The 15,468-nt window shown below is 42.4% G+C and overlaps 1 protein-coding gene across 1 annotated transcript; it reads left to right on the forward strand.

Moving 5' to 3' along the window:
• The first annotated feature begins 1,746 nt into the window (after positions 1–1,746).
• LOC6597564 lies at positions 1,747–13,913 on the forward strand. Its single transcript, XM_002022745.2, has 5 exons — positions 1,747–2,245; positions 12,701–12,830; positions 12,903–13,243; positions 13,309–13,474; positions 13,548–13,913. The coding sequence occupies exons 1-5, from the start codon at positions 2,120–2,122 to the stop codon at positions 13,655–13,657; spliced, it is 873 nt and encodes a 290-aa protein (XP_002022781.1). The 5' UTR covers positions 1,747–2,119; the 3' UTR covers positions 13,658–13,913.
• The last annotated feature ends 1,555 nt before the right edge of the window (positions 13,914–15,468 follow it).

Here is a 15,468-nt window from a genome sequence, read left to right on the forward strand (position 1 = left end):
GGAGAGGGCGCGCACAAAAATGCAATTGAGAAAAACCCAACTAAAAATAAACAAAAACGCAAAAACAAAAGTTGACAGATTCAACACACAGACACATGAAAATTGTTTCTACCTACCTGCGAGAGCGCAGGCGCAGCATCTTTGGCTCTGCACTGAGAGAAATTTGGCCTGCTTAACAGCGGGTGCGGGGGTGGTTTGAACATGGCATTTATTGCATTAAGCTGAACGAATCGTACATCATCCAAACCAAACTAATGTACATATGTGCTCCACTGAGCAATAGTACAAACCAATTTTTAAAACAAAGAATTGAGTACAAACTTTAGTATAGAAAACCTATATGAACGTCTGTATGATATATTTCCTACGGTAAACACATTTACTTTAAACGTTGGAAGTATTTATTTATTTGCTAACACTTGTAAATGTGTTTGCTGTAAATCGTTCTTCTTTCTTATATAATATCCCAACTTTGTTTCGATTTCGTTTTTCTCGCGAAATCTTTTAAGCAAAACTTCATATTGCAGAACATATGTGCATGTGAATTATATTTTCCCACATTGCAATTAATTGTTTACTTGAAAAGTGACTCAAAAGCAATTAATCCAACATCTGTTTCGCCACAGACACATTACCGGAAAGTTTTTCGTTGTATTGATACCATTGTTTTTCCTCCAGTGTACGACAGAGCCTTCCACCGAAAGAATGTGAATCGAACCAAAATATCAATCAAAAATATCATTTACGTTGAGAATAAAATATTTTCTGGTTCTAACTGGTACGAGTGGGGTGCGATCTATCGTCCTACCTCCTATTCACCAACACATGCATATATTTGATACCCTTGAAAATGAACGGATTCCATGGTATATCATTTATTTTTATTAAACGCTTGAAACTGAGGGTTGTGTCTGGAAGAAATATTTCTATATGTTATTTTTCCCACAATTAGTATGTAAATACATATGTACAGATATGTCTGCAATGCAAAATCTGGTCAAAATCATCATACTCTCTGCAAAGGGTATTCAAATATCAACAGGCTGTTTCTAAAAACCGCGTTCGTTGTTTGTGTTGTTTGTTTTGTATCCCGCCGCGGTGGCGCACAGTGGAACGCCAGTCGAAAAGATGTGGCAAAGTCATTTTCTGTTCAAGATATTGCGATGTTTAAAAGACTTCCAAGGAAAAAATATATTCGTAAACTATTTTTGGGTCTTTTTGTGAGACATTTTGGAAGTTTTTTCCTCTCATATGCAGGTTATTTCATGAAGATATCTTAAATCGTTCAGGATGTTTTCATTTATAAAGCTAAATTGTCGAATGTCCCACTGTGCGGTAGCAGGTAGAGGAGAGAGCGCAGCTCATAATTGAAACGGAAGAGAGAGAAAAACGCTCTCTTTTCTGGCCTCAGAAAGGTAAGGACCGTGAGGAAAATCGGTCCAGCAACATTCCACGGCCCGTACGAACCTCACCTCGCCGTGTTAGATCAACGACATGCTGTGATTGCTTACAAGGCCTGTACAACAATCACGGTATATTAAGAATTGGGGTGGATTTTGGCTTGCCTGTGGTGTATAGTCTGGACCGTTTTGCTGGTTGACCATACCCTCTCTGCAACGCACGCTTGTTGCCGATCAACATTTTTAGGCCCTAGCAACATTTGAAGGCGGGCGTATTTGAACACGGCTATGCCAGAACCCCACTCCGATCAAATTCAAAATTCACCTGGCCCGCGAACAACGAAACAACGGAGATTGTTAACTTAACTTAAGATTAACTTAACTAACTTGTTTCCGGCGAGTGTTAAGACAGTGCATCTGTGTGTGTGCGTGTGTACCTGTAACCTGTGTCAGTGTGTTACCTGCTGCCCCGTTGCTAAATTAATTTATTTTTTCGAACTTTTTTTTTCTGTGTCGTCGTTGCTGCCGCTGCAAAACTGGTTTCTGGCGCAGCAGCAGCACAAAAAAGAGGCAGAATCTAGCTGTGAAAAGAAGTTAAGAAGAAAAAATCAAGAAGAAGAGGCGAACAACAGTTGTATTTTTGTTCGTCTTTCGGTTTTTCGGCTTTTCGGTTTGGAAAATCAAGGTAGCGTCATCTATAAAAACGTAACGCATCTAGAATGCCCTGCTCGGCGGTAACACTGTCGATAGCGACGATCTGTGCGATCATAGCCACCGCTCTTCTGGCCATTGCCTTCTCCACGGACAACTGGCTCCACTACGATGTCTGGCGCAATCAGATACAGGTTAGTACCACCAACAACACGAAGCCGCCCCCAACCTTCCCGCTAGCACAGATCTACACGGGCGGGGGGCTAAGATTTATCCAAAACGGTGCATCTTTGCCGAAGCCGCAGGCGTGCCTCGAGTTCCGTCACAGTGGGTGCAGTGCATGAAAAGCAGTAAAAATATACTGTTAATCTCGATTCTAATGGAAGGCCGAAAACGAAGCTTACATTGGTGACAGTGGGTGGAGTGCATGAAAAACACACACAACAAAAATATGATCCAAGGAATATACTGCTAATCTCCATTTATTCCAAGAAGCATATCAATTCTCTTAATAATCCAATAATTGTTGGGTATAAATATTTGTACATCGCACAAGTAAATGTGTGTGTGTGAGACCCACTGTGGCAAGCGAAAATCAGAAGCGCAGGTAGCGGGCAACAGTACGGTGGGTAACAGTAACAGTCGCTTCAGCCAAAAGAAAATAAGGGCATGGCGGAGACTGAGTAAAGAAGAAAGGTCGAAAGCAAACAGACCAACAACAACAGCAAACACCCGTCAGAGGGGAAGGGGAGGGAGGAGGAGTGTGTGCAGGTGGGGAGGGGACAGCGGTGGGCAACGGCCGCTACGTTAACGTTAAAACTTTCTACGCGAGCGCTTAGCCAAGCCAAACGTGAAGACGAGACTCCCCGGGCGGCAGCGGCAGCCGCAACGATGAATGGGAAATAAAAGAAAGAAGAAGAAGCCACGGCAGAGCCAGCCCCCCCCCATCATAATTCCCCATTTTGCATGTTCGTACATGCACGGACACGCACACGCAGGCAACAATTAACGGCCGCTGCCGCTGCGGCTGCGCTACTTGTAGGTGCAATTGTCGACTGAGAAAGAGACAGAGCCAGAGAGAGGGAGAACATTAGAAGGAGAGCCGGGGAGAGAGAGAGAGAGAGAGAGAGATAGAGAGAGTGTTCGAGGCGTGATCGTGCATACCATTCGCATTCCAAAACAAGTTCAACCTAAAGTAAAAAAAAGAGACTCCAAAGTGTGTGCCGAAAATATTTGCACGTTTCTGACTGTGAAGCTCCGACTGTCGTCGTCGGTGTCGTCTCCACCGAAAGTTTTGCCGCCGTCGCCGCTTGAGGTGTGATGGATAATAATTTTTCTGCTAGTAGTAAGAGTAAGCGATAGCTCTTACTGTATCCCCCTTCCCTCTGTGGAAGAGGAGAGACGGAGAGAGAGCATATACTATATAAAGCCATTAGAATTAATCGGAGGGAACGATGGGAATTTTTGTATTCATTTACCTCTTGACCTCGCTGTCTGGGGTTTCCGCCCTTAATCGATTGGGATTTTAGTGGCCTTTGAAGTGGCCCGAAATGCAAGAGCAGCAGGTAATTGGAGCTCCTACTCTCCGCCTCCTACTGCTCTGCTGATTGCCGTTCTACCTGAAGCAAGCGAACAGGAAACCATGCTATCCCCCTCCTACTTCTGACAAGTGCATCATCCCTTGGGAGCGTAGACAGACTTTTTGGATGGAGAACGATAGACGCAGAAAGAAGATAGAAGCGAAACCGGAAAGCCATGCTTCTGCTGGGAGCCAGACAGATATGGGATGCACGCTCAAGATTGTAGAAGTGAAAAGGTCATTGCATTTCATTCCTGCATTCCTATCTATTGAACTATTGACACATTGGCATTGATAATGGAAAAAGAGCCCAATGGATCTGCACTATGGCGTAACACACCTCAACACATAATAATCATCTGCCACGAGCTCAAAGATGGCTTATTTTTATGTTTTTTTGAACCTATCTTCGGTGCATTTTCCTTCCTTCCTTTTCCAAGGAAGTTCAGAGGGAAAACAACATCAAGTTTCTAGCACAAACGAATACTTGTGTACATATGGGAGGCAACATACGATAAGAAGAGGAACAAGACCTAATCGATTATCCAATCTTTCATTATTTTCATTAATTGCTGATCTCTAAAACAGATCCGATCCTGTTGCTGCAACAAAGTTCAAGCACTTTTGGGACCCCGTCTTCATTCTTCCTTCATTCGTTATTTGTGTACTCGATACCTGCCACATGCCCCATGCCTCATGCCCCAAGTCTCTCTCTCTCTCTCTCTGGTATTTTTGTTTTGTCTTAAGCCAAAGGCAAAGCCACCATTTGGCGTTGGCTTTGGCTTTGGATTTTGTATCTGTTGTATCCATCCCATCCCATTCCTCCTACCCATACCCCTCCCCCTCCCCCTCCGCCCCTTCTGGCGATCCAACGAGCTGTGGCTGCCCCTCTCGTTGTGGCCCAAACGGGTTTTCGAGTTGAGTTTTCACTCGATTCACGTTTTCGAGACAACAACGACGACGGACGACGGACGACGACTCAAAATTGGTATGCGGCTGGTTGCCCGGTTTTTGCTTTTGGCTCTGGCTCTCGGTTTGGCGGCCCTAAGTTGCTGTATTTCTCTGTTTCTTCCATCGCATTTGTTGTTGTTTTGTTTTGTTGTGCTTTGCTGTCTTGTGTTGCATACATACCATACCCCTTGAAGAGAGGGTATTTTAGCTAACTCGAACGGAGCGGAAGGAGTTTTTTTGATCTCTTAAAAGTTTATTTTATGAAAATGGTCCCTCGTCTTGTGGATAGCGATAAACCTGTTGCGGATGATACTCCAAACAAAATATTTATTTACTCATCTTATAGTCTTCTATACTCCCTCCTCCCACATACGACTTACATACATATGTATATCTTAGTGTTACGGCACGTGGTCCTCGACAGAAAACATTCCCCGATCTACATTCAAACGAAACCTAGGTGTGATCGATATTAAACGATTAAAAAGAGATCCGTATTCCTCACGGCGAGTGGCAAGGAATATGGTCTTTCGTTTATGGGAAATTTGTACAGCGAATCCACCGAATATGCGTGTTTTTCTATATTTTAGGAGGGTATCTATCTCTTCGTACCGATCCCCTGCCATGGGCCTGGTCTTTTCTTTCTTTTCTTGTTTTTCCTATAGTCTGAGGAGTGCCGTAGGGGAGCGACGGGAGAGGGATTTGGGGGACTCGCGCATTGGAATCCCCGGAGCACCCCAAACCCAATTTGATGAAACTGCGTTTTGGCCTCGTCTCTGGCTTTTGGCTTTGGCTTCAGCTTCGGCTTCGACTTCGACTTTGACGGTGGCTCCCAGCGGATCGTGGATCGTGGAGTGTCAATACGAAAAAGAGAAAACCCTTCTTCATATATTCATTGCATATATTGTATCTTTCATTGTGTTTTCTCGTTCGTCGTTTCTGTCTGTCTGTATGTCTTTTCGTTCGTTTCGTTTCGTTTCTTCATCCGTCATTTCTTGTATTTCATTTCATTTTTTGGATTTGGAGACGTTTTCTTGTCTTGGCTTATACAAAAAAAAAAAAAAATTAAAAACCCATGAAGAAAACCCATGAAAATATCAAATGAAAAGCCACTTGGCTGCTGACTTGCCATTTTCCCCCACTTTGTGGGGCTGTTGCTGCTGCTGTTTCGTTGATGTTTCCTTTTTGGCTGCTTTCCATGAATGAATCTCGTGTTGTACTTTTACGCTGAGTAAGCGCCTTGCCCCGGACTCCGACTCCGACTCCGACTCCAACACCGACTCCGACTCCGACTCCACCTCCTCGACTCGACTCCACTCTGATTTTGAATTGATTGCAGCAAGCAGCAATTGGTGGCAGAAGCCGCCACTTGGAACAGACACACAACACATGTTAATTCCATAGTTAATTAAGCCTCGAAACGCCTCAAGAAGATTTCATTTTTCATTTCTCCTCTACCTTTACCTTTACCTCTACCTCTATCTCTTTTTTTCTAATTGCCTTTCTCCCTCTCCACACACGACACCCGAGTACTTTCTGTACTTTGAAACTACTATTTTCCAAAGAAAACAATATTGAAAAGATGATGCCAGAGGGCCAGCCAGGGACTGTCCTTTCTTTTATGCCCAAACAAATGGGGATGTCCTTCCTTCAAGGTCATCCAGCCATCGTTTCCTTCATACTATTAAATAAGGATATTATATTGATTTTGTTTCTTTTAATGTCTTAAAAATCTTGAAAATATTTTGAAAATTACGCAAGTGTTTTTTTTTTCCTAATGAAAATAGATGGGGTATAGATGAATTATAGAATTCAAGTTTTAAGACTTTTTGATTACTATTTCTGTTTCTGTAAGACAGTTTTTTCCGATTTGAATAGTAGATTTTTAAAAAATAAATAAATCTGCATTTCTTAATTTCTATTAAACAAATTAGAATCCTTACGATCCCGCATCCTTGAGTATTTACAGCGTTTAAGTATCATATTTGGGAGTAGTGTATTTATATGTACACCGAAATTCGCCTTTCCCAGTCAGCGCAATTCCGTACTTAACAAATTCGAGTATTATTGAATCTAAACGTTCACTTGATTCCAAAACATTAACCCGAAGTAACTACTGGGTAAATTTCTCATCTATGGGGTGCCTACGGGCTCCGACATTCCCCGCTATTGGTAATTTTCGCCACAGAGACACTGTCGAGAGTCGGAGCCAAATGCAATTCACTTTATGCTAATTCCCAAGCATTTATCCAACAACATCATCAGCAGCAGCAAACAATAAACAGAATCGATAGATGGATGGAGGATGGGATTGGATTGAATCGGAGGTGATATACCAATTTGGAATTTCACATGATGTCAGCAAATTGAAATAAAAACCGACTAGTACGTAAAGCCTCAGGGACAGGGGATGACAGATTAAGAGAGAGATTCAGTCACCATTCGAAAGGGAGGGACTTCAATCTGTGGCTGAATTATGGAAGATTATTACACATCATTTATCATGAGAGAAATCCCTATACATATGTACATTTCTGGAGGCTGTAGAGATTTTTAGACTTGAGGGTTTCGTTCCTCCACTGCATTACAGGCAGGACACAGATATGCGGGGGGAAATTGATTCCTCTTTTGGTCGCTGGAGGATTCTAGGCTCTCCCCATTCCCTACATTTTAGAGCGTACATATAATCGTATTTCGTTCGGTTTCTTCCACTTTCCTCTGTAGAGGATGCAATATATCCTCATAGAAATCCCACCCCCCCAGCACTCCTTCTATGTTCTTCTCACCCAATCCACTTACCCTGAGTGAGCAAAAGGCCTGCAATTGAAATATTTAAAAAAAAAATATATTTGAAATTTTTCTTCGAGTGTATTTCTTGGGTTCTTTCCTGAAGAGTATCTCCATATAATCAGGTCCCCGGAACAAGTGTTTTAAACACTATTTTTGCTTTGTAATTATCCGCATGCGCGATTCTTCGGAGAGACCTAGAGAAGACGGAGACTCCCCCCCCGAGAGATCCATCATTATTCCGGACCATTTGAGCGTGCGATTCATTCGAGCTGGCTGCTGCTTTCGCTTCCCCACAACCAAACGACGATCAAACGCCCAAAGCAAACAAAATTTCTAGCGTTAATCGTCGCGGGTATTTCGATTTGTATTTGTATTTGTATTTGTGTTCCCCCTGGTTTCCTTCCATCCCCCACACCCCACCCGCCTTGTTCAATAAACAAATCAAATCATTTGATTTCAATCAGAGTTTCAGGTTTCCTTTCAACGTCTCACCAACGTGTGCGATATTATTTTCTGTATTTTTTTGTATGATATTTTTTATCACTTTGTAGCCACTTCCGCGTGTGTTTTATTTTCGGTGCGGAATCTTCTAGTTCTATTATAACTATTAATATTTTTATTTGTATTTTTACAATTGAAGCTTCTCTTTTTCCTCTTTCTGGCCATAATTGCTCTGCCATTACCATTCGTGTGCGTGTGGGCCAAAGTGCAAACAGGGGAGCGGAGTGGCCAAAAAGAAGAAGACAAAAAAACAAATAAATCTACTACTCGTCGTCAATGTCGCAGCTCCCACGAGCATATTTTCGGTTTGTTTTGTTTTTGAAAAAAAAAAAACAGAAAACCACCAAATGCGAGACGACTAAGGGAATACCCTTTTTGGCCTTCTGGCCCTTTTCTTCAGGGATTTTGAGCAATTTTCATCGTAAATTTTGTTCTTTCAGTATACCCCAGGGTATACATGCTCGTCCATAGAATACCATCTAAAGATATTTTTCTTTGGATGGAAATCCAGCTGGAAATTGTCTGTCATTGTGTGTTGTGTTTTGTGCTGCATTTCATCAGCAAATAAATTATTCATTTATTGAAATCTCTTGGCCCAAGAGATATGTATGTACATATGTGTATACTCTCCGAATTCTGGGGGCCACGCCCACACACAACGAAACGCAATTGAATTCCGAATACAAAATTCTGACAAATTCTTCTTGTGGGTAGAAGTTGCGCGGCCTTGACTTGAGCGCGTTTTGCCAGCAGCCAGCCAGCAGCTGGAATGCTGAAAAGCCAGTGGCGGAGGGATAGAAGATAGAAGGGGGGGCTGGGACACACTGGCATCCTGCTGCTGCTGCTGCTGCTGCTGCTGCAGAACCCCTGAGAGAGAGAGAGAGAGGGAGAGGGATCCAGTTTGTGGCTTGTGGCTGGTTTTTATCCGCCTTACACATGTATGGCCCCCCCCTTACCGATTGGCTAATCACCGACATCCGTCGTCGTAGTCGTAGTCGCCAGGTGCTGCTTCAGGGGGAGGTGGCTGGGAGGCTGGGAGGACGGAAAGGTGGTGCACTGGTGGGCCTGGGCCTGGGCCTAGGCCCCATATCCCCCCCTCCCCATCACCACAAAAAAAAAACTAGTTTTTCGCCTGGGTGTCATAAAAATACTTGTGGCTCTGTGGCTGTTTGTGCAGCAGCGATGTGCTCTGTGCTCGTGCGCTCTGTCCGAATGATCCGACACTGATCCGCTGAACAGAGCGCCGCCCATGCCCATGCCCCTGCCCCTGCCCCTGCCCAACGGAATTGGAAACCCCCCTGTATTTCCGGCGAACACTTGCGGCTACGTGATTTGGATTGGGAAACGAATAGAGAATTTTTGTGGAGAGCCAGGCAAGAAAAAGGTACTCGTCGGGCTGCTCTTGTACAGAGCTTTTTCTCACCTTTTGTCCTTCTACCCGCCCCTCAGTGTCGGCCTCCCCCTGAAATGCTCTTCACTTGCGAACTGGAGACGGGAGGGGATTCGATTTGATAAATCCTCTATTTAACGGAGATCATTCCATGAAATGCACTGTAGATTGCAGAAGACTGCATATTTCGCTTCTTAATTTATTTATTTCTTATCCCGTGATTACATTATGCAACAGCATTTTTACGCCTCGAAGCAAGCCAACATTTTCTGATAGAGTTGGGGCAAGCGTTAAACAGTTTTTTTTAATGGTAGTGCTTCTTTTTATCACACAACTTAAGTACCCAACACCTGGTTGCATTGAACTTTGCAATACTGAAAATGCAACCATTAATCGGACCCAAAGCACTCCTGTAGCTTCAGGTAGCCGTCTGGGAAGTGTTGAGCTTTTAAATTAAAAATGTATCTTTTTTGCGGTGGTATCGTTTGGAAAAATCTATGGATAACATGGATTTGATCAACACTCCCCACCATGAGCCTCTATGATTGTATTATAAAATTGAGTGGCGCTCTTAATTGTCCCAAGGGTTTGTGGAATATATTTTCTTAAAGAACAAGAAAAAAATTCAATGTAATGTGCACTTTTACTCGCACAGTGATCCTCAAGGGAGATTTCGAAGGCTGGACACCAGATGGGGCAAAGAGAGCCGCAAAAACCAAGTATACAGGATTATCAGGATATGCTTGCCACTTTTTGGGTATTTAAGCAATTTTCAAGATAGATTTTGATTTTGCAACGACACAGATGTATGCCTTAGATGCAACAGTCGTTTCCTGGTACATTTTTGGTGTATATTTTCTTCGAGATGTTGGCCACTAATCAAGCATGGCACAATTGCAATCCATACACTCCGCCACACTTGATGCCACACTTGATGCCACACAGCTCCCTGACAGGCGGAGCCCCTTCTCTGTCGCACAGATCTCACAGATGCAATGCTCGTACCTTTATGTGAGATATGCCAGATTAATCCACTTAACCAACCGATTAAATTAATTTCCAAATGCTCTCTCCGACATTTTTCAACATTTTCAAGCCAGAAGTCGCCACAGAGTCTGGGGGCGGCAGCCCCACTGGGGTCTCTGGTACACACGGCTGATTTCTTAATATTTTGCTTTGTTTTTCTCCTTTTAAAGTTTTTCCTTTGGTTGTTTTCTTTCATACATGAATGCATTTCTAATCCGCTCATCCCCTTCTTCGATTGAATTGAAGGTGAGGTGGGAAGGTGGAGGAGAAGGAGGAGGAGGAGCTTGAGCTTGAGGTGGAGCCCTTAATTGCCTTACGACGACTTTCATAAGAAAGTTACAAAATGTATGGCGGAAAGAGAGACCAGAGCCAGAGACCTGTGAGGCATGGGGCATGGGGCATGGGGCATTGGACATTGGGCATTGGGCATTGGGGCGTGGTGGTATCTGGCAGAAGCTGTAAAAAAGGGAAAAAGTGAAAGAGCGTGAAAGAGGGAGGAGGAGGAGATCCCAGACATGGCGTTATGCAAGCGAACAAATTTTCCAAATTTACATAACACCCAAAAGATTCGAAAAGAAACAAACAAAAATACCGAAAGACTGAAATGCTTTTCGATCCGAATATGAGAAGACTTGCCCCACTCCTTTTTGGAGTGGGGCAGATCTGCACTCAGAAAAAAACGCCGTATCGAAAAGAAAATCTAATATCCCGGGTTTTGAATACAACAAGAATGCAATTAAATAAGCATAAATGTATTTAAGAAGATTTTTGAATGGGGCCCATATTAAATCTGAATATAAAACACCTGAAAATAAATAGATTACAACATTAACATATTTAGATGTGGGAAATATCTGTATCTTAAATAAATAAATAAAAATGCACAATTGTACACTTTCTTTTAACGATTTCCACTCTCGGATTAAATCCATTGGTACACCTTTTGGAATCTAGGTGTAAATATACAAACAATTCAGGGCAGGGCTCTTTTCTCTGGGTGTTGGGGTCTGTGGGGTATTTTTTTCGGCTTGGTATTTCCTCCATTGTTGATTTGTTTGAGTACCGTACCGTGCCGGACATACCATAAACTAAAACACGTTTCTTGACTCGTTCCTCCGCTTCTCCTACTTTTCTTTTTATTTCTTTATATTTTTTTCATGAAAATGCAATACGAAAGAAAAACCCGTCTTGAGAGGCCCCCCTCTCTTTGGAGTCTCTTCTCTCTATTTTGTTTTCAAAGAGAGCAGCGAGAGACCCCGAAATTATAGAATTTCAAAGACGTGTGAAACGTGATATTATTTTAGTCTTTGGGATTTTTGCATTTTACGAAATATTAGACATCTTTTACGTGCGAGATCTGCCAAAAAATAGTGAATATTGAAATGATGGAATGAGACGATGAGACGATGAGAGATAAAAGATTGGGAGTGATGAAGTACGGAAGTAGGGACTCGATTGGAGGGAATAAGATATGTTACGAGTATATTTCTATTGTCACAGGGATAGACCTTCAGGCTCTAAACTATGCAAAACATAGAAGCATACAACCCTATACAACCCTATTTGAATGCTATTTGATGAGTAAAACATGAGTAACGGTAGAATGTAATGTTGATGTTTCCATCACGAATTTCAATGGAACAAGTGCTCGTGATGTCCTTTCGCTTAGGGGAAACTTGGAAGCAGCATTCGGGGACATTTGTGGATGATATTTAAGGGGTTCCACTGGGATATCCCAAGAACCATATGACATCAAATAGTTTTGCCTTCTCTTCTATAGCTTTGAAATGCTCCCCGATCTACTAGATCTAGATTTTTAAAGAAAGGTAAATGGAAGAGGTGACGAATATCAAGGAATGTATTCTTCTATTGAAAAAGTTGATAAATATGTAATGTTTTGTATTGAAATACTTCTGGGGGAACTCCATTTTTTAAAACATTCTCAATATCAGAGTTCCATTCAAAAAGTTCCTTAACTGGAAGTCTCTAAGTTCTCTTCGATCTTTCATCGCCTTATGATAGGGAAACGCACTGTAATTTTGAATGCATTTAATGCATGAGATCACCCCCGCACAGAGAGACAGAGAAAGAGAGAGAGCCTTGGGACTTTTTTCGTCTGCTTGTACGTTTTATGCATTCCAAAAAAAAAAAAACACACATACAATGGAAAACGTGCGGAACGTGTTTATATGTCGCTCTCGATCTCTCACTGGGGCCTCTGCTGCTACCACTCAATCGATCATCACTCACTCCCACACAGGCACCAAAAATTATGGTGAGGCATACGAGAGACGATCGAATTGTCATCTTTGGGATTGTTGCTCATTTGGGAAACTACTGGAGCATACTGTACGCTCCTTACTTGGCAATCCTTGACCAATCCTCAACCGCCTCTATCGTTTCCAATTCCAGGCCTTTGCCTCAAAGCACTCAGATGCCGAGTCGCTGCTGTACAACATGAACATGAAGTACTATTACTACACGAGAACACGTGGACTCTTCCGCATTTGTTATCCCAAGGAACGGCCGCCGGCCTCAGCAGGTACAGAAGTCGGATGGAAGACACCCGAAAGATGCATATATTAATCTCTGATTTGATTTGACTCGTTTATAGTGCCCACATATCTGTCACCGATTGAGACACACTGCTCGAACATTGACTACTTTCCGCAGGCGGAGGATGAGAAAATCGCCAACGAGGATGCCACATCGCGACTGCATTTGGCGCGCTCCTGCATTGCCCTGTTTATCATTAGTTTTGTGACCATTTTCTGTGCCTTTTGGACCGGTCTGTCCGGCTGCTGGAAGCGCTCTTCGGGCGCCATAACTGCCACATCGATATTGTTGCTGGTCACGTGCCTTTTGGCTGCTGGGGCCATGGGTCTCTGGCATACGGTGGAGTTCTTTGAGAAGGAAAAGGTCGTTGGCGAGGATTACTTTCAGCAGTGGAATACGGTATGTACATACAACATACCTCTCACGGAATGCCTCTCTAATCTGTATACACCTCAACTGAGCAGGTTCTTCGGGACAATACAAAGATTGCCTACGATTGGTCGTACATTGTGGCATGGGCTGGCATTGGGACATGCCTCCTGTCGGCCATACTGCTGTCGGGTGCCGCCGTATGTCTGCGCAACGAGCGCGAGAAGGAGGAACAACTGAATCTGCAGTACTTGATGCCTGGTAAGGAAGAGTCTCAGGGACTCTATTACACCCCACGCACCAGTATGCCTAACTAACCCTCTTTCGATTGCAGTGTACTCGCAGAAGCAGCCACCGTATCCGCCGTATGCCAATTATGCACAGCCACAGATCTATCCGGGTCCCTACTACCATGGCTCGCAATATGGACCCTACAACTATTAGGAGGAGGGAGAGGTCCTAGAGGTAAAGAGAGCATCATCAGCAGAAGAAGGATTCAACGAAACGAACGAAGGAAAGACATAAAGCAGTACCCCGCCCGCACGTCTTTACCCTGCAATATATATCACAAAAAAGGAGACCAGGATATATCAGAGATCATATATATATATATATATATATATATGTATAGTAGATAGATATATGTATGAGAATTCAGGGTCCAAATCCCCAGAGAGAAGGAGAAAATTTCAACAAAATTACATTCTGAAAATAATCTATTCATATGAATCTTTTTTTTTTTAGAGCTATAGAGCTATATATATATTGATATACATATATATCGATTTTGTGTGACTTGAGTCAAAAGGTTGCATCGAAGATTTTGGTGCGCAAAACTTTTGTGGCGCCTAAAGAAGAATTTTTAGAGGAACCGAAAGTAAGGAAGAATGAATGAAATATGCAAAGTAAAAGACACACAACAAACAATAAAGAGTTAATTTATTGTAGCGTGTAACGTACATGTGTAGCCTTATAATAATAATATTAATAATACTACTATAAACAAATGAAAAAAAGATAAATATGTATGTAATCGTAAGCTGAAAGTTTCCGTTTCCCCCCCTACCCCCGCCACCCCATTGTGTAATGTATATGAATGTAATGCGCGACAAGCTTCTAATTTGTCTTCCAAGTATAGTGCATATTGTATGTAGATCTGTACGTTTAATGAATAAAAGTTTTCTTACGTTAATCGAGGAGTCTCTTTATCGCCGTTGCCAGCCGCGGGGAGGAGCAAAAGTAAAAGAGCAAAAGTTCGTTAACCCTCTGCTGAGCAAGGGTTGCGCGGTCCTTTTCATGGTCGAGGCTGCATCTCTACGCTCTAGAAGGCGGCCAACTTTGCCGACAGCATTCAAAATATGATGCGCTAAACGTTGATTAAGGCGACATCTCCCAATCGGATTGTGTCTCTTAAGACTCAGGTCATTTTTCGAGAGTGTAGTACCTGGCAAAGGTTTCTAGGAAGATGAATTCCGAATTTCGGTAGAATGAGGAGCACTCCATGCATATTTTGAACATCCTGCTCCTTCTCCAAGAGGTCCCCCTATCCGCTCAAAATATTGTCCTGTTCTTTAATAAACAATACCCAACAATGTTCTTTACAAATCCGCTGACAAGGATCTCACACAATAAAAATATGGCGAAAAGGCGGAAGGATGGTTTAAGCTTTCAGCGTAGAGATGATAAAATGTATTGAGATATCGATATATCGTGATATATTTCAAGGTTATATTTTAATATTTTGATATTAATAATAATGATATAAATAATGATTACGTACGATAGTGCAATTATTAGTGATTTTCATGCACGTAAAGTTCGTCAAAACGATAACTCCTTAAAAAATCATTATCGTTTCGACAACATATGACGACATTTTTGACGATTTTCTTTAGTCAGAAATGTTGCTCGAAAACATTTAAGCCTGCTGCAGCAACACTGTTATACATAATACAATTTTACGTTCTTACCGTTGTCAACATCTAATTTGTATGGGCAGTTTGCTACCAGCAATATTTATCGAAAAATTATCAACACTGTCGCGCAACGTGACACGGAATGAGCAACAATCTGCATACACTGGAGAAAAGGATATAATAGGTTTGAGGTAAGTTGTGTCTTCTCAGGCTCCAATATATGCAGAAACTAGTCAGTCTCGTTTTAAAGCTATTTCAACTAAATTTTGCAGTGCATGGTCTTACAGCCATCAAGATTAGGTATCGGGATCGAGACATAAATATATACAGGAAACATAT

The sequence above is a fragment of the Drosophila persimilis genome, unplaced genomic scaffold, assembly GCF_003286085.1.
Source record: "Drosophila persimilis strain 14011-0111.01,24,50 unplaced genomic scaffold, DperRS2 tig00000804-arrow-arrow-pilon, whole genome shotgun sequence".
Classification (NCBI taxonomy): Eukaryota; Metazoa; Arthropoda; class Insecta; order Diptera; family Drosophilidae; genus Drosophila; species Drosophila persimilis.